The 20,684-nt window shown below is 36.2% G+C and overlaps 1 protein-coding gene across 1 annotated transcript; it reads right to left on the bottom strand.

Annotated features, from left to right (window-relative positions):
- Window positions 1-6,058: 6,058 nt before the first annotated feature.
- On the bottom strand, window positions 6,059-20,524 carry LOC144449570 (uncharacterized). The gene is made up of 9 exons (XM_078140135.1): window positions 20,400-20,524; window positions 18,244-18,326; window positions 16,693-16,793; window positions 15,272-15,498; window positions 13,151-13,316; window positions 12,515-12,621; window positions 11,699-11,815; window positions 11,429-11,550; window positions 6,059-10,395 (listed from the first exon to the last, which is right to left on the bottom strand). The coding sequence occupies exons 2-9, from the start codon at window positions 18,287-18,289 to the stop codon at window positions 9,089-9,091; spliced, it is 2,193 nt and encodes a 730-aa protein (XP_077996261.1). The 5' UTR covers window positions 18,290-18,326; window positions 20,400-20,524; the 3' UTR covers window positions 6,059-9,088.
- Window positions 20,525-20,684: the final 160 nt, after the last annotated feature.

Raw genomic sequence — 20,684 nt, 5'->3', positions numbered from 1 at the left:
TTCATATTAATAATTCCGATGGCTGTGTTCCACAGACAAATCTATTCCCTACATGTCTTTGTTGATTTTAAATTTAAAAGTAAAAGAGACGTTTTTCCTTCTCACAGATAGTAGTCTAGTTCCTAGACAGTATCGTTACCATTTACACCTCTAGTTAGAAACTACGTTGACATCCAGACTACTTCGCAGAGCATAAAGATCATGGGCAACAACCAGATTTACTACCAAACCAGAATGACTACAGAGTTTCAATTACTACCAAACCAGAGTGACTATACAGTTTCAATTACTACCAAATCAGAGTGACTATAGAGTTTCAATTAGGCAGCAAGATGTTTTTAATTTTATGTCTCACACAATGTGTTCTGTTACAAAGTACATAAAATAATAGCACGCAGGTATAGGCTCTAAAATGATACATTGTATCTCACTGCTGTGAACTTATTCAACCAAAACTGTTTATTTGTGTTCACAGTGAGATAAAATGTCACAAGTGAGATAAAATGTAGCATTTCATGTACATACATGCTACAAGTGCCTGTATTTTATGTGTGTAATTCATAAACAACGTTTTGTGTGAGTTGTAACAAACATCATAGTTTCGATTAGGCCTAATCGAAACTCTATAGCCTTACTGGTTTGATAGTACGTTCACACCACTATAGATTTAGACAGAGTGGTTTGTAGTGTATGTAGGTGAGTTTATAGTAATAGTCCAGGAAGCGTTTTGTTTTCACATCAATAGAAACGCGTTACGTGGTAGTTTAAAGATAGCAGAACTGTCATAAAATGGTATTGTTTCTAAATCCCTAAACCCACCTAGTATTGACAAGCCCTTTAATACTTTCTTTTAATTATAGGCATTAAACATTGTTAATCTTACTCGTTAAATAACAATTGTACCATTTCAGAAAAACTGGCGTGTCTTTAAACAAAGCATCAACTTTATGTTAGTTCCGTGCAGATATGTGATCTTTATAGTTGCTGATACTAAGAACCATAACACAGACCATATACCAGTGTTTCGGAAAACTTCTTTGCGTTCAAAAAGTGAAAGGGTGGAATTTTGTATCGGGTCGGCAAAAAGTCATTACCCCCCCCCCCCCTGTAAAACCAAAAAGGGCTAACCCCATCGCTTATTTATAAAACCATAGACCCTACTCATGTGTAGGGTCTATTATAAAACATGATGGCACCCCAATCATATTCACATACCAGGCATTTCATCGTGATTCAGAGTGGACTGCTTGCCTACGTCTCGCAAATACTTAATAGTAGCACATCACGTAATTAGCGACTACATAGGTATAAACTATTTATTGTTAAAGTTTACATGTTCTATCATCTTGGCAGTAAAAGGTAGGGGGAAAGCTTGGATGGGAATACGTACACCTCTCATGTGGGTTCTAGGGGTCTCCTCCTGGAAGCTCCGGAGGTTTTTGACTCTTTAAGCCAATTTTTATAATACTATTCAGACCTTTTGGGACAGTAATTTTCAAACAGCACTACCATATATATAACTAGCAGCTAATTAGGGTTGGAATACTTTTTTAAATGTTTAATAGAATCTTGAGCGTAAAAGGTAAGTCGGAGATCTTGAGACGGGGATACTTCCACCTCTCATTGGGGAGAGTTTTTTTTTACTATGTAAGAAATAATTTCACAGCTGTAAAAGACGGTACCATCTAAAATTAGCAATTAATTTCATACCAATATGTATAAATTATTAATTTTAAATGGTGCTGTCTTTTACAGCTGTGAAATTATTTCTTTATACATATTCTAAGTGTTAAAAATGTTCCAAGAAATTGAAGTTTAATAATATCATGATAGTAAAAGGTTGGTGCATCTGATTGTTGGTTGAATGAGTACCTCCCATTCATCTGGGGGTGAGGGAGTCCTAGGGGATCTCCTCCTAGCAGATCTGGAGTTTTTGTCTCTATTAAGGCAATTTTTAAGTTATTCATATCCTTTCAGGTAATTGCTTCACAAATTCAAAAAGCTATAAAGTTAATGTCAGTTTCGCATGTCACACAAAAATTGTAATGTCTGTGGGATGATTGTGATTGGTATAGTGGCATTACTATTGCAGATTGTAAAGTCACCTAAAGAACGTAGGTGCTCATACCTACTGTGCTGACAGCTAACACATGTTGTGTTAGGTGACTGACAAATGACTGGCGCCCTCAACGACGACTGAGCTACAAATACACGACGTCACAACATAGCAGCTCAGAAGCACGTCTTGACTTGATGGACCCTCCTGCTCTTGACTCCGACCACAGGGGCTTGGAATTGGCTATATTTGTGTACAAATATTTTTTTTTGTTTATTGCTTGATATCTTTCTTTACAAAATTTGTTTGTTTGTTTATTATTTACCTTTTTGCTGTTTAAAAACATCTTTTCCCTACAAAGTGCCTTGTACATGATAAAATAATGACTTGAAAATCTGATGTATTTTTTTCTAAATCATTTTGTTCTTTTGTTGGTTTTAATAAACATGCAAGCTTTACTATGACTACTTTTTGAGTTTGTTCTAATGAGCGCCTTGAACAGTTGACCCTTCACCATGTGGGCCATGGGAGATGAGGAAGGGTCACCGATTGAAAACTATCAATGTAGTGGGATCTTTATACTACAGAAAAATTCTAGTGGGAATCAAACCCAGGACCTCCTAATAATGCCGGGAGGCAGTATTAAAAATGTTTTTCATTTAAATAATTGAACATGGGGAGGGTCATGTGTTAGAGAAAGGATATTGAGGGAGGGTCACTTCAAGTTTTAGCACAACGGACTACAGGGAGGGTCATATTTTATGTCACAGACTGGGCTTGATTTCCCCCGGCCCTCCCCCTTTGTAAGTACTGAAGCCAATACTAAAAATGTATTTTTTTTTGTATTTAATATCATTTTTTATTGGGCTTATTACAAAAAATACAACTCTTACTAAAGATGTAGTCACAAACTAAACTATTCTCTAGTTGCCAGGGATCTAATCCAAGGTTCTCGTATCAATGTTATCTTATCTGTGTGGACTCAGAAGAATTATCTAGGATTATTTCTTCTTTTATTTTTTTCCTGAACAAACTTAAAATTCAACTGTTTAATTAATTACACCTAAATTTTAAACCTGATCTGAACTGACAACAAATATCAACCTCCTGGCCATGAAAAGTGTATGCACGTTTGATCTACCTTCTTTTAATTGATAAACGTTCACCTAAGAATTACATACATAGATTTAAACAAAAATAAAATAGAGGTTTCCTTCGTAGGATTATTACTCATAATTCTTATCTACCAGATAATGGATAAAGCCAATTTCAATGAGTATTCCACCAAACCACCGTATAGGATTGTAACAGTGACGAGAGTGCCATCCACGGCATATTAAAGTCCGGAGTGCTATTTACCGTGCTCACCTCCCTGCTTGTCCTTATCATTTGATACTATTCATAGGTGTATGTTTTGTTTTACTTACTAGATTTCCACTATATTAAGCCTAAATATTGTTTTACACAATGTGTTTTTCTTATCTTTTCTTTCTTATGTCTGTAAAACTGGTAGTGAAATGAAATTTGATATTTTTTTATGAAATGTCTGCATATTAATTAGGCTAATTTGCATAGTACATAATTTGATCATTTTAAACATTTTCATTTTAATACATTGAACAAGTGTATTTATGACACACTTGATAGATGTTTGCCTACTTAAATATAATTTTTGAGAAAAGTGCATATTGATTAACATAATTTGCACTGTTTGAATGATTTTCCCAATTTAGCCTTTCTTTAACCCTTTCACCACCGATTCCCTCAATTGAGGGAACGCGCTAGGGCGCCCACCGATTCCCTCAATTGAGGGAACGCCAGAGTTCATTCACCTACCTCGCCGTTATGCCGTTAAACGGCAGCTATTGCTGCAAAAATTGCTGCCATAACTAGTTCCACACATGCGTATTAGCCTTGTTTATCTACACTGCCATTTTGAAAGCATGACAGTGAACGATATCAGGAGTACGATCCAAATGACGAGCGATCGTAATTTTATGTGCGTTTTTCGCTCACAAAATCGAATTTCAACATGGCGGAAGTAATTAACGGCTCTCATAACATGGTGTACGATATAAATTATGTCACTATCTTTGGATATTTCGACAGAATTTGACTCGAAATACATCGTTGAATACAAGTATTTAGCTATGGGAACACATTGTACTTGTATGTAAGCATCAAATTCCCGCTAAGGCCGTGTGAGCTGCCGACGGCAGTTTATGGTTGAATTTTTGAATGTCGTTCAAATTTACGCAATCTTGTGACCGTGCCGACGCCCATGCTAACGTTCTAGGGGTAATTTTTGGCAATATCATGGATTATTTTGGTTTTATTTCTTTTTGTTACGGCTCAATAATGACTTGTATTTGTATTAGCTCACTGTGTAGAGGTCAGTGGAGGGAAACTTACGCTTGATGTTGGCGATTTTCCGATCGGATTTTTTACGTGCGTTTTTCAATGTAAAATTCAAATTTCAACATCGGCGAAGCAAAATCTGTCTCCCCTAACATCGTTTGCAATGTAAATAAAGGTGCTGTTCGTTGAAATTTCCACTCAATTTTACTATGAATACGATGTTTTATACAAGGAGATGGCTGAGTGAACTCGATGCAGTATATGGAAGGATCAGATTATCGCAACGTAACTTCAAAGTCCCGACTGCATATTTGCTTTTGTGGGTAAGCATGTCGGCAAAAAGCGTCACGTTGGCGTCCCGATTCGGACTCGTATACTACCAACTTGTGGGCATTTTTTACTGATTTTGAGGATAAATTTGGTGATAATTTTTTGTTGTTCTGTCAAAAAATGATATATAATTACACAAACTGATTTTTCTGAAGGTATTGGGGCGACGACTTCAGATATTTTTTACCCTTCATTGCCGGTGCGGGGGCTGACTATTGCGTCGTAATCGGATTAGTAGGCCGTTAATTATTTTCGTTCAAATTTAATACGACTGAAAATAACATTTTCTGACAAATTTTCGCCGATTTTGACCATTTAGTCAGTATACAGAAGTTTTGTAAGAACATGAATGTTGGTATTTTGAATTTTGTTTGTAATATAAATATTTTGTTTATTTGTGATGTCAATAAATAAACAACCAGTGTTTGTTTTATTAATATTTTGTTACTTTAATCCATATTTCGGTTGTGTGTGTGATATTTGAATGCATGTATTTGCAACTATGATGTAGAAAATTTATTTTCCATTCAAATGATACCTTATTTTTCAAAAATAAGCAACTCTAAGTATTTTTATATCAGTTTGATTACACCACACTCACTCTCACATTATGTCAGTGAGGGGGCTGGTGGACAACACACAATCCCATGAGGCAAGTGGTGGTGAAAGGGTTAACAGCTAACCCAAAGGAGCACTTTGAGTTCATATAAAGAACGATAATGGTTTAGCGTTGTCTGTCTGTGTGTGTCGATATATCTAAGTTCATATAAAGGAAGGTAATGGTTTAGCTCTGTGTGTCTGTGTGTGTGGGGGGGGGGGGGGTTATATCCAAGAGTTCATATAAAAGTACGGTTTAGCTTTGTGTGTCTGTGTGAGTGGGGGGATATCTAAGAGTTCACATAAAGGGAGGTAAGATTTAGCTTTGGGTGTCTGTGTGTGTGTGCTCAAGTCTGTGGATATATCAGTTCATATACAGGAAAGTAGTGGTTTAGCTCTGTGTGTGTGTGTGGATATGATATGTAAGGAGGTGGTAGTGGGGGTCAAACATGTATCTGATCGATAACCACCATGTGTGGGAGTGGGTGTGCCTGTCTGTGTCTGTTTGTCTGTGGATATGTTACCTCAGGCAGTGGGAGTGGATGTCACCCATAAAGTGTCTGACCAATAACCACCTAACATGTTTATTCAGTTCTAGGACATAACACTGCATTCTTCTCAGAACAACTCATCTCACTCAGCTGGTACCAAAAAAACATGTTTATTTAACAAAGTGTCAATGAGAAAATAAATGTGAAAAAAAGAAAAAAATGTCTACACATAAAATGACACAGAGTTTCCCAATGACAAATCATCAAAATAATGCCAGACAGTATTACAAAGTTGTGAAAATAAATGATTTGTCTTCGAAGTCAAAATTCAAGGTTCAAAATTTAGTTATTTAATATTATAGCAAATGTCCATTATTTGCGTGTTGTAGCTTGGCTTAGTAGAGCTAAAATGATGTAGGCTTGGTGTTTCATGCACATAACATGACATTTAATACACACCCTCAGACAATTTCTAATGTAAAAGAAACAATTACAAAAATGTACATAGGTGCTGTGCACAGTGTGGATGTAGAAGTAGTCAAGTTGAAATGTTGATTATCAGTTAAAAAATACACTATTACAATCATCAAGTCCATGTGTAATGTTTTCATCAGAAACACCAAGCTAACATCATTTTTGCTATGATAAGCAGCACCATTAGGAAAGCATATATCATGCACAAAATACTGAAGCAAGATCATCGATGTACTTTTCTATGTCAATACTGAAATTTACACTACCAAGTTTTGTAACACTACACACACTGTTAAAAACTTTTTCGCAAAAGGAAAACTGAAGTTTTCGACCACACTCTGTGGACTTGTTCACCAGTCTGTTGTTTTGGGTTGGTCACATGTTTCAAGTGATGATTAATGTGACACACCAAGAAAAGTAGACTGGTGAACAAGTCCACAGGTGTGGACAAAGGCTTGTTTCACTTTCACACAGTGTGTAGTGCTTCAAATGTTCAAACTCAATGCTGATGTATGTACGAAATATCTAATACAGTTCATAAATTAACTACCGCAGGAAAACCTAGAATTATGTTAGATCGCAGCAAATCTGTGTCTTAGCACTTAGATGTGATTGTTTAACTTCCACATGCACTATATACATGTATATATATATATATTTATATTATACAATAAAACATAATGGTCTACTCTAGAATTTATACAACTGCTTCTAAAAAATTAACAAAATCACAGGAACAGAAAATACAGTAAACACTATTTCCTCCTAAATGAAACCTACGAAAAACAAAATCTTTACACTTGGCAGTGAGTCAACATTTAAAGCAAACAACTTTCCTAATCCGTATGAACTTACATATGAGCTAAAGTAACACTGAACTCCACTATCAGAGTGAAAACTTAAAAGCATTCTGTAGAGTGCATAACTCATTCATCTCTCATAGAAAACTACAATCTGATGTTGTGAAAGCAGCTAGATGTCTTTATTTACCTCTATTTCCATCGTGTTGTGACATTTGTTTTATTGCAGGTGATCGCCGCCATCCCACATCTGACCCTGTGTAATAGACAATCCCTTTTGAATCTCAAGGATCTTGTAAGGTTTCTACAACCAATCAGCATGCTTCTTTCAAAATCATTCAGAGTCTGTTTGTTCATTTGCTTGTTTATCAATTTCTCCAGTGTGAACAGCTGCCAACATAACACTCATCCTGATTGGCTACTTGAAAGGGTGAGCTCCTTTAGATTCAAACAGGATTGTCTGTTACACAGGGCTAGATTTGGGATGACGATGATCACCCAGAACAAAACAAATGTCACACCACGATGGAAACAGAAGGAAATGAAGACATCTAGCCACTTCGCAACATCATATTTTAATCAGATTGAGAAAACTAGAGGGAATTCTGTATGTATGTATCCAAGTAATTCCATGGCATCACTGTAATTCATATCTAGTACCAGATCCCAACACAAAATCTACTCACTTGACTGTTGTCCCATACACAATCATTTCACAAAATTTCAACCAAATCCATCCATATATCTTTCCGATATTGTCAAACAAACAAACAAACAAACAAACAAACAAACAAACAAACAAACAAACAAACAAAATGAACAAAACACAGGTGAAAGCATAACCTCTGCCCATATAGATGCTGTAGAAAGTCTCTCCCCAACATCTATGTTCTGCCCAAGTTTCATCAGCAGAGGTAGCAATCAGTAAGGATACAGAATGAAAATAAACATTGAGTGTACAAGGATTGGTAGCTTTTAAATTTCATAATATATAATTCCAGAACCAGTCTGATCGACATAACTTATTGAATACATAATATCAATGTGACGGACAATCCATATCTTTCTGTGTACTAGTTTTTATGGTAACTGTCGTACATTGACTATCATTATTGGGTAGTTACGCTGAAAACCATCTCCATCTGACTCAAAAATGAAATGCTCTCCAATATTGCTACACGTAATCCTTTAGTTTGGCAATTTTAAAAAAATTTTTTCTAACATTCGCTACATTTCATCATCTTTGTAGCAAGGGTTGGAAAAAAACCCTGTCAAACCAGACAATGAAATGTAGCAATTATGTTGGCAAGATTTGTTGTCAATTCAGATGCTAAAATATAGTCAGGTTTTGAAAAAAAATTTGAGCAGGTGATATGGTTGTGTTTTCTGCTAACTTATTGATTGGAAGGCTGGACAATGTGTCCTTATGTTTCAACACCAGGTCATGACATGAAAGTTGCACAAGCTGAGTTTATAAGCTATTTTACTCAAGTGAAAATACTTTCAAAGAAACTTTGATTAAACTAGTGTAACGTTAATGCCGATGCATACCTTCGATGACATTACAATTTGTGTTCTAGGTATTGTTAGAATTGTTGATTGCATAGTATGGAGTTCATGTACATTTTGTGATACATATAATAAATTATGTCATTGGATCGTTTATGGGTTATATCCTAGTCCTAAGGTTGAGTTCAGTTAATTGTAAGTGATGGCTAAGTGTACATCAGTAAGTAGAACACTGTGAGTACCTTTTAATATGCAGATAAAATTACATCCCAAAAATATATAAACTCAGCAAGTGCCCCTTTAATGGTATCTTATAAGTGGAGTCATAACGAGTACATCAGATCATTCTTTTTGTTCTGGAACACCATTTTCTATAGCTGTGATAGACAACTGATTTCACACCTAGATTTGAATCCTAATAAAAAATAACCCATTTAAATGCATCTCACCTCTCTGGGTCATTATAATTGAAATCAAGATACAGTGGTTATCACACCTGAGTTGTCACACTTGGCACCATTGTGTTTATCTTGTTTCATCTTTTTATGAGGGGAATTGTGTCTAAGACAACGCAATTTTCTCTTCCAGCGGTTTTTACATTTCGGAGACAATTTACATTCGGTAATGATGATGTCATCGCCAGATTGATCCATATCATCAACTGCTGGTTGACAGTGGCTTTCTCCGTTCATTGGCTTTACGATACTATCTTGTTGTTTTTTGATAATATTGGAAAAATAATACTGATGTTTCTGACATAAGTGAGGTTTCCTGTGTGTCTGTAACTGATGAGGCTTGGCTTTCATACTCATTCTGGTGGTGCTTTTCACAAACTTCTTCTCAAGGACCTGAATGCTGTTATTAGAAGTAGCCTCCGAGGGCGCTGTTTTCTCCCGAGCATGACTGCCATCATCAGTTTCATCACCATCACTTGATAAAGATATCAGGTCAACAATACCATTGCTAGACTTTACCGCTTTACCGTTATCATGCCCAATATTTCTGGAACTTTTTGGGTGAAGTAGAGCTGGTTTGACTGTTTCTGGCGATTTTTTATCCTTCTCATGTTGTGATAATGTTTTGGAATTGATGCTTTCTTCGTCATCATCAGTGTCACAGATAACAATTACATCATCTTCTTTTGCGGATTTTGCTTCTAGTTTGCTTACTCCAAACAGCATCTTTCGTAACAGTTTTGGGGTACGTTTTGTTGGCTGTCCTGGCATGTTGTTGGTCTCTCTCACATCATCAGGATCTGTTTTGATGGTTATAGAACACGATGAGGAGGTACACTGTTGGTTTGCAACACTGGAGTGATCGTTGAAATTCTCTGTTTTAACTGCACTCTCGTTCTTCACCATTGTTAGTTTGGGAGGTTCGCTATCAAAATCAGAATCTGTACTCCAACATGCACTGACGTTATTATCATCTCTGCTCGTTTCAGAACTGAACAGACTCTTTTGGCTTCTCAGTTTCTTACACATCGATAATCTAGGCATGGTGTGATCTCGTCGAGTGTCATCATCATCGCTATCATCATTATCGTTGTCAGAGCTCTTAAGCCTATACGACAGAACAGGTGAGTTCAACACTTGAGGCAATTCAGTGATTTCAATAACCTCGTCAGTACCTGGAGTTGGTGGTGATAGGGTGATTGCCCTGGATGTTGCTGGTGATCTTGGCCAACGTAGTGGAGTACTGAGTCGTGGGTTAGACAACCTCCACATCACTGGTGGGCGTGGTGTAGGTGTTGGGGTTTTATTCTTACTGCCTGTCTTTACTGTGAGCAAACAAAACACAAAGAAATTGAAAATCCAAACACTCATTAATTGATGAAGCACAACACTAAAAGCTGCAGTAGTTGCAAGTGGAACATTTTTTTTTGAAACTGTTTTATTAGAGATAACGACTTATTCATACTATACACCTATTTAACAGTACTGATTGGATTTATCACACCATATTATGTTTACAACTACACAAATACATTTATGCACAGATTATTCAAATTGTTACTGTACTATAATCGACCTCTTATCAACATGTTCAATATCTAATTATTGGCATTTTAACAATTTCTAGTGAATTAATTCTAACATTTAACAGTTATCTATTTCTATAGCGCCCTTTCTATCATAAAACAAATATTCAAAAGCGCTGAACAATTACAGTTAAAAATTAAAAAGATTGGGAACTGAAATAAGATTAAGTATATATAAGTTAAACTCGTAAGATAAACATACATAAAAAATCTGAGAAAACTAATGAAGTACTACAATCAAAATAAGTTAATTAAAAACATTACAGTCCATAATGCTGTTTAGAAAGGTGTATTTTCAGCTCACGTTTAAAATGTTCCAAATTATCAATGCCCTTAAGTTTCTCGGTTAGAGAGTTCCATAGTTTTGGCCCACAATTGTTGATTGTCTAATCCAGAAAATTATACTCTAGTTACAGCCAAAAGAGTTGTTTAGTTTTTTATAGCTGACCCTGAACTTTTTTTTAGGTAATTCAAAAAAAAAATAGGAAAAAAAAATGAAAAAAAACTTGCAAAGTCGCACAAGAAATAGTGAGGTTTGAAGACATCATTGCCTTATGTGATCAAAACAACATGGTGGAATAGTGTACAGTACTACACGATGTCTTCTGCTTATAGTACAGAAAGTGCTATTGCATCGATGAGAAGTCTCTTTTGACCTCTGTAAATATGAGAACATTCGAACAGATCTTCGAAGATAAAAAAAATCTACCTACCTATTTCGAAATTGTGCATTATCAAAACCAGATAATTTATTTTTTTTGCATAAACATACCTTGATTTATAGTTACTTTACAATCCTCACAAGTCCATGGTGATGTAGTATTCTTCATACCTGAACACTTGGCATGGGAGCCTGATGATCCACATGTACAGCACACTAATATTTCCCAGTTGCTGAAAAAAATGTATACGTAGCAATTTATAAATGGATAAATAATCCTTTACCCTTCAGAGGGTGGGTGAAGTTGGAGTTGGGGTGGGGGAGCTAAGATCATAGTATGGGCTTAAAACTAGAGAGGAAAGAGTTGGCAAAAAAACTCACCCTCTCGTTTTGCTGTACTGTCTTCCATCAGGACATATACAGTTACTAACATCACAGTGATTATATCTCTCTAACAAGTCTTGGAAGGCGTTTTCCTCTAACTCCCATGAGGCATCTCTGAAAAAGGGAAAAAAAAGCAAACAATTGGAAAATATGATTAATAGGAGGGAAATATATTCAATTCAATTTTCTTTCTATTATGTTTTATCTACATATCCTGAAACACTGAATATTTATGGAGCCTATGAAAGAAGCTCAGACACCATTTTTATGGAGAATACAGTGGGAATAATGTTGATACAAAATTGAACCTTCAAAGGCACACAGGCTGCGTTTATACATATCTGGGTGTAGTTTTTGTAAAAAGGTACTCACAGTATTCTACTTATTGAAGCACACTTAACCGTAATTTGAAATTGGCTGAACTCAAACCTGGTACTCAGATATAACCCATAAATGATCCGATGACATAATTTATTGTACGTATCAAAAAATATTTAGGAAATCCGTAATATGCAATCAACTGTTCTAACAATGACAGACGATAATTGTAATGTTATAGAGACATGCATCAACACTAACCATTGCAAGTTCTCAATGAAATCAATCTTTTATGGTTCTATACTTGTTGTTTTGCTTGGTGCTTACATTGGAAAACCTGTCGAGTGTCTGTGACAGTTTCTAGCTTGGGATGAAGATGTTATAGAATTTATGTTTCATATTCAAAATAAATAAAATAAAACCATTTAAAACAGCGTTGGCACCAATAAACTGAAGTGAACTATGGCAGTTAGTGTTGGATCTTTAGTTACTTACTGTTCTGGTATATAGATACCAAATTGAAGCATCTCCTCTTGAAACTGGTCTTTATCATTGCAAAGTGGGCATCTGAAGAAGTAGTAGCCAGCACTCAGAGCTTGTCTCTGTTCAGAACAAATACAAGATAGTAGTCAGGAACACACGTTGAGTTACTATTATGTTCATTAGAGTTGATAGGAGGTATAAGGTGTTGAATAGTAGGCCATGAATCAGAATTACACTCAGTTTGAGAAGGGCACTACTTCTTTGCTCTATTTCACTTCATCTTTGCAATGCTAATATGTGGTGTTTTCTGCTGCACTTTCACTCCCTTCACCTGTGAAAATACAGCTGCAGAGAACACTGCAAGCACTCAAATACCTCGAGTTCTACACAAAGGTACTCATGCAATATGGGCTCCTATTATTCTACCTCCACAATAGTGAATATGTTCAGGCCTACCTGCACACTGCCTCTATTATATGTATCAAAGTTGAGCGATACTCCTACTAATAACTACTTCCAAAGTCTGTAAGGTATACCATGTCAGGGCGCCCTCACACATCCCTTCAGAGCAAGGCCATTGAGGGTGCAGCTACACAATGGATTTTACAGTCTACTACTTTCCATTGCACTGGACATGTGAAGACCTACCTGCACACAGCTTCGATGTATCCAAGTTTTCTTACAGCATGGTGTTTTCAGGGCATCATTATAATTGCATGTGGACTCCACTGTACATAAACATATTGGACATTTACTGTTCTTCTTTATTTTGAAAAAGATTTTTTGTTGTGGTCTATGATCCTGACAGAAAGAGCTGTGTTTAAAAAAGAAAGACAGGGAAATGAGTAATCATTGCTTGAAATGATGGCTAGCACTCTTTTTATACCTGAAGTATTTCTATGTTAACTATGTATCTAGCTAAACTTAGAAATGCCACTGCAGGAAATAAAGGTATTTTCATAAACTTTGGGTTCTGGAGAGTCATTTCATGATTTCACATCACATAATTTTTGCTGGTTCGCCAAGAAACACCAAATTGAAATGTTTCTTACATCTCTATTGTTCTTTCAATGATACACCATTGCATCATGGGTGTTACCAGATATGACCTATCCATTGGTAGCCAACACATAGACTCCAAAGACTAGCGCTACCACTCTATTTGCAATCCTAACTGACATTTTGATTTTGAATTTCACTGTCCTTCCTTGTCTATGATGATAGCTGTGTCACACTGGTCTTGAATGACATTCTTGTATAGACAGCTATTGGTCGAATACATAATAAGACATATTTATATCATGCAACAGCTCACATGCTGAATCTACAATTAGGTGTCGTCATCATGGAAATACAACCGCACTCTAATTACATACGTCATATTACACTCAAAAGTTGCACATGGTATGCGTGTGGTGGGGTGTGGCTTCTAAACCAGTGGAACACTGCTATCGTTGTAGATGAGGAAGGAGAGCAAAATTGGCAAATAGAGTGGTAGTCCTTACATATTGGCTGCACACCGAGTATGCATAACTCATAAGAGCTTATTTCCTTCAGGTACTGTATATACTCAGTCAAATAGAAAATAAACACTTAGGAGTCATGAATATTCAGTGTGAATGTAATGAATATTCATGTTTTCTAAGACCCATCATGAATGAAAGAACAACTGAATGAAAAGCGCTTCAATTTTGTGTCTCTTGGCAACCAAACAAAAATCACTTGATGTGAAATCACGAAATGACACCAGAACCTAAAGTTTATGAAAATGTATCTTTATTTCCTGGAGTGGTGTTCCTCTTTAAAGTGGCCATATGAATGAGGATTGGTATTCATTTTGGATTTATAATTTATAAAACAATTTTATCATGGCTTCCTGCTTGATAAATCAATGCGAAACAAATTAGACCAAGTCCGTGTTTGTAATTCAATACATTGCAACCCCCCCCCCCCCCAAAAAAAAATGTGTAAAAAAGTTTGTTATTGTACATACAATAACAAAGATTTTACACATTTATAAATCTTTTGCCATTTTTAGTGTCAAACAAGGACTTGATAATGTTGTTTCACATTGAATTTTCAAGTAGGAAGCCATGATAAAATTGTTTTATAAATTAAAAATCCAAAATACATACCCAATCCTCATCCATATGGCCACTTTACGACAGGATATCTTTGTAACATCTATAAGCACTATATTTATCATTACAAATATTTCTGATGCCATGAAATCTGATTTAACAATTTCTCAACACTTGCTTGAAATCATATTGTACAAGTTTAAACATGATGTTAAAGTCATGGGTTTCAAGCCCATGTTTTCACATTAGTTAGCATATCAATGTAACCATAAGGATTACATTGGATCATGTTACTTCTCCAAACCAACTTTTCTCTCTCTAAAACTCTACCAAACAAATGTTTTTCAAACTTGTAAATTTTATCTTGAATCAAAATGGACAAGTTGAACAACAGAATTGTCATTGGGTATTGTTTGACAGTCAGAAAAGCTGATAATGGTGAAGCAGTTCACAAAGATATCTACTACATGTACAACCAAATCAGAGTGACTATAGATTTTCAATTTGGTGGCACAATGGTTTTTTTTTATGTCTCACACAAGATTTTTTGTTATGAATGACATTCAACAAAATACAGACTATGGTAGTGCACAAACATATTAAATGATACATTTTATCTCACTGTCAACACAATATATCTATGGATATATCTATTCTCTTACAATTTATACAATATTGCATGACTTACCTAAAATGTCCAAAGAATTGAGACAGAGTGTAGTTTTCCCTTCCACAGGGAAAGTGAAATTTGAGTTTACATGATGGTACCACACAGCCAATTGTAGCTCCCTTCTTCAAGCAGTAATTACAGTTTAGTCGAGCCCCTCTTCTGTATTCCTTCAGGATATCCTGGATTAGGAATCCCTGTATTCCTTCCTTGTCTTCTCCACGTTGACTCAGACCACTGGCAAACAGCTTTATCATGCAAAATAGTGAGGTATGACACAGTTTATGTCAGAACACAACGAGGGGACCATAGGGTAACAACTTATGCCAAATATTATGAAATATTATAGTTCAAATAATTGAACAACCATTCATTGTTATGGACTGTAATATCTATTGGATATCAAGGTACATGTACGTACTACAACAAGGTCTGTAGTCCATAAAATAAGATATGCTGTGACAGGGCGCCCTCACACAGTAGTCAAACCTGTAAGGAATGCTGTGATGGGGTGCCCTCACACATTAGTCAACCCTTACCAGAGAGGAAGCCAGTTAGGATGGAACTAGACTCTCTCACAGCCCTTGGAGCTTCGCTTTACTAAAATTGGCGCTAAATGAATTATTTTGTATGTACCGATACCATCTACATAATGTACTCCATGACCACACTCGAATAACCTTGTATTGTGCACCCTCATCGAGATATCTATTCATTGACTTGTGACTGCGATGCTCCATGTTTTCGCGAAGCCTCTGGGCTTCGGAGAGTCGCAGTCACACGTCAACGAATGGTTATCTCTATCATGGTCGATGCATAGTACAAGGATATTCGAGTGCGGTTATATAGCTGGCATCGGTACATACAAAATAATTCGTTTAGCTTTAATTTTAGTAAAGCGAAGCTCCGAGGACTGTGAGAGAGTCTAGGATGGAACAACACAATGCATCTTATAGTCTCATCAGGTCTGCAAATCTATGCAAGTTTTAGAACACCCCTCCCCTTCCACCAAGGTTCCTAAATGTTCCCAAATGTAACAACTTCTACAAATGACAAATTTTATGTTACTTTGAGACCTACTATCGATTGCGTTGATGGAGGAAATACATGGAAGTTGAAACAGTATCAATGACGCTATGTTATGGTACAGAGAAGTGTTTTGATTTCCCGCAGTGCCGATATCTTTGAAACCCCATTACAGATCCCACTGGTGAAATTTATGCAAAATAATGTTGTGAAGACCACAGTTATCATGATGTGTCTAGTTCCCTCAAACGGGACAGGTCAACGCAATCAATAGTATGTCTACTCCCTACCACTAACTCAATCCTAACACAATTTTCAGCAGGGCCAGAAATACATACATCCACAGAAATTTACTGGATATATTTTGATAAACACACAGATAAACGACTGAAGTCCCTCAATAACCAGTTACCTACCAGGCAATAGTAATGAACAGTAATGCCATTTTCTTTGTTGATAAATAACTTGCCACACCACAAGTCATCCTCATCTGTTCGGCCACAGAAAAGGCATAGACCTGTATAGATAAAAGTAAATATTAGATAGATAGATAGATAGATAGATAGATAGATAGATAGATAGATAGATAGATAGATAGATAGATAGATAGATAGATAGATAGATAGATAGATAGATAGACAGACATGTAGGCAGATAGACATGGAGATAGATAGATAGATAGATAGATAGATGGATTGATAGATAGACAGATAGATAGATAAATAGATAGACAGATAGATAGATAACAGATAGATAGAGACATGTAGGTAGATAGACATGGAGATAGATAGATAGATAGATAGATAGATATACATGTAGATAGATATAGATAGATATAGATAGACAGACAGACAGATAGATAGACACAGATAAAGACAGATAAATAAATAAATAATATCATTCTCACATGATCATTACTTTCTGAAGATCAGTTGGAAGAATTTTCATTCATTGAAACTATAACAATATAACCATTTCATTATAATTAAATCTGGCAAAGAGCCAGATTACTGTAACTGTCAGTTACATACTACTCTTTGTTGACACCATGTCTCTTATTTGTGTTAACAATAACAGGACATGTTTGGTCTCATTCATTCTACACTCTAGTTAACAGTTTACAAAGATCAAAATGTCCACAAACTTGCAATAGCCATCACAATGAAATTATCTGCAAATATTGTCTGCAAATTTTTTTTTTCATTGTGATGAGATAGTTAACAGATCTTTGCCCCCTCCACCCAAAGTGTCCTGTTAAACCCATAATAAAATAAGTGTCTTGTTACATAGCAAATATAAAGACAAATTTTGAAACCAATACCAGTAATCTATCAACATCAATCTATATGCAACCATTTTTGTTCTTTATTTTGTCAAATAAGCTGTGAACCTAGGTAGTCATTGTACACCACAAAATCAGTAAGTTCGAATCCATACTACATAGGACTATCTAGGGCTTGAAATAATGAAAAATATTTTCTTGCCCACTGGACAAGTAGAAATTAAAAAAACACTTGTCTAAATCAGAAAGTACTTGTCCACAAAATGAATTTTAAAAAACCCAATAATATTGAGATGTTTTATTGAGATGTCCATTTGAATCAGCCTTTGTCACCAAGCAAGATGCCATAACATTATTTCAGTTTGAGTAAACCCAGGAAATCTAAGCAGACTAATCATTTGTGCACTTCTATTCATATGTTAAAATATCACTTTGAAAGTTTCTGCAGGGTACAGGAAAGTTTCACCTGTACTAGAATAAGCACACAGAAGTTTTAAAATTGAGAACCTGGATAAATTCTACTAGTCCACTGGGACAAGTACTTTCTAAAATCACTTTGCTTAGTGCTTCATATCACTTGTCCAGACAAGTAAAATGTCCTTATTTTGAGCCCTGCAGGCTATCACTTATCAGTTAGTACCTCAATGCAATGCACAAATAGACAATAGATTACTGAACTACTGACCTTGCTGGGACTGGCAAGGCAAGACCACTGCTTTCTTTTTCGGCATACCAAACAATTCAACAGCTCAACTTCACCACCGTAATCTAGGATCAAAATTTGAAAGGCAAAACATTCTTACACAGAAAATAGAAGTTGTTACAGTAACTGTAGTCTTTATACCTTTATGGCATTGCTACCTTAGAATAACCTTTGACCCAATGCTGGTTATACTTACGTAATTCTAGTTGCACGTTGCAATATACGTACTTTACATTTTAACATTTTGAATACATGTACAGGCTGTTTACATTTTTTTGTAATAGCACGGCGATTGATAATAATAATGTTAATAATGTTGGTTTCTTATATAGCGCTTTCCCACTCCGTGCTCAAAGCGCTTTACAATTATTACCCCTGGCTCGGATCAGAATGGCACAACGGCCCTTTAGTCTTCCTCAACTCCCCGGGGAGCATACAATCCATTGCAGCCATTTAAGCGCATAGGATTAAAGCCTTCACATTGCAACCTACATCCTACCAGGTCCCCCGTTATACAGCTGGGTTGACTGAGGCACAGTCGTGGTTCAAATCTTGCCCAAGGACTTTAGCCACTCAGAAACAAACAGCAGGCAGCGAAGGGGCTCGAACCTGCAACCTGTAGATTCCAAGTCGGTCACGCTAGCCATTCACCCATCATGACTCCAATGATAGCCGGCCAGTGGTGACCGGATTGCTGGTTGTGGTGGTGGTGGTGGTGGGGGTTGGGGGATGGGGTACCAGAGAGAGGAGTGTCCCCTCATGGAGTAAAAACGGCACCTGATATGACATGGTACATGAATCGTTCCCTAGTGCAACATAGTCCTGTTTGCAGACAGAAAACCAGTACTCGATTCTGACACTGTCCCTTACATTCTCTAAGAAGGCAAAGAACAATGTCAGAATTGAGTATCCACTTACTCCATCTGGAATTATGCAATATCTAAGCTGCACCATTTTGGGTCAAAGGTGACTATAGGGTATGAAGGTTCTTATGGCTGTAAGGAGAATTTGATTAAAATGTAAAAGAGAAAGTTTCACCTTTCAATGCATTTTTTTTATATAACCTTTACAAATATTTAATATTCACCATCAACAGAGCCTGTACTAGCTCTCACACAACCCTGATCATGTTATTCTGCCAGTGTCTCCTTCATTCTGTGTGGGGTTTACAGTAGAAACAAGGGTTGGGTACATGTACATCTCAGACCACTAAAGCCTCAAGGTCTGAGAGTAGACACGTATAGCATACATACTACATATTGATCCCTGTGTCTTCATGCCTCCCTTATGCTACATCATATGTATGTATCACATGTGTCTCACTAATACAACTATGCTCAAATCAAGACCAGTGGTGAGAAGGCAAAAATATATATTTAAAAAAAAATTGCTTCTGATGTGTGATATAACATGGTTGCAGAGATTGGGTAGGTAGGTAGGTCTGAGTTACATTATTTTTTTCCTATTTTTTCTGTTGACAAAGTACTTGGGCCCAATGACAAGATACTTGTTGGTCAGATAGTCTGATGAGGTGTAAAAGAAGTAAATGACGACAATTACATGTAAAGTAGATGAAGACAATAGCAACTTACAGTCTGAAAAGTCAAGGTTTCTCTGGAATTTAAAAAAAAGAATTGACCAAAAGTCTATACTTTGGCAAGAAAATTACTCAGAAACAGAAGTAAATTCTGACCATTTTACCGTTTTGAATTCAGTGTTAAAAAAAAAGTATTTCAATTTACAGGGGAATAAAGGTAAATTATCACCACTGTATTAACAAAATTTTGTAGAGTCGGTCGGGTTATCGGTTATTTGGCAGCTGCTATTTAAAGTATATTGACCACTTCGCTCATATAAATTAATTCCACGAAGAATCTAGATATTTATATTTTGGTATGAATGGCTTGCTAATTTCAGAAGCATACACGCAAAAAAGCGACCCACTTTCTTGTCCTCTAGTACTAATTTATGGGAACGATTAACGTCTTTGAATCGAGTAGTCGTACCACGGAGGGAAGGTAAAGGACCTCTCCATGGTCTATGAGATTGAGATTCGTCCGATTATAATTACACTTTGGAAATACATATATGTACAATCGCATTGCTAACTTGAAACATTGAATGCAGAACATACTTACAGTAAGGCACTGGAGTTTTCCATTCATTAAAAAGGGCGTATGATCACATTTCTACGGGAAGAGAGTACCGAGGATTTAAAAAGGCCACACAATAATACAAACTGGCGGGCTTAACTGTGTACCCAAAGACTGCAACGTCACGCAGGATTGATGACGTAGTTCACATAAGGAAGTCGTTCACTAAACTTACCATTTTTCATGTCGTTTGACAAAGTTTGGCTGTTTCCATTGGTGAGATTTGAAAATTTCTGTTACACAGCACACGTGAGAAAAGAAGACATTGTC

This window comes from Glandiceps talaboti, chromosome 2, assembly GCF_964340395.1.
Source record: "Glandiceps talaboti chromosome 2, keGlaTala1.1, whole genome shotgun sequence".
In the NCBI taxonomy this organism is placed as follows: Eukaryota; Metazoa; Hemichordata; class Enteropneusta; family Spengelidae; genus Glandiceps; species Glandiceps talaboti.
The sequence above is the reverse complement of the archived record's forward strand: the minus strand, read 5'-3'. Positions and strand labels throughout refer to the sequence as shown.

What these genes read in the sequence shown, in the direction of transcription:
- LOC144449570 (XM_078140135.1), bottom strand. Translation starts at nt 18,289, where the DNA reads ATGCCGAAAAAGAAAGCAGTGGTCTTGCCTTGCCAGTCCCAGCAAG. An exon ending in GCCTTGCCAGTCCCAGCAAG is followed by an intron (nt 16,794 to 18,243) that starts GTCAGTAGTTCA and finishes TTATCTATACAG; the next exon opens with GTCTATGCCTTTTCTGTGGC. An exon ending in TACATCGAAGCTGTGTGCAG is followed by an intron (nt 12,622 to 13,150) that starts GTAGGTCTTCAC and finishes TGTTCTGAACAG; the next exon opens with AGACAAGCTCTGAGTGCTGG.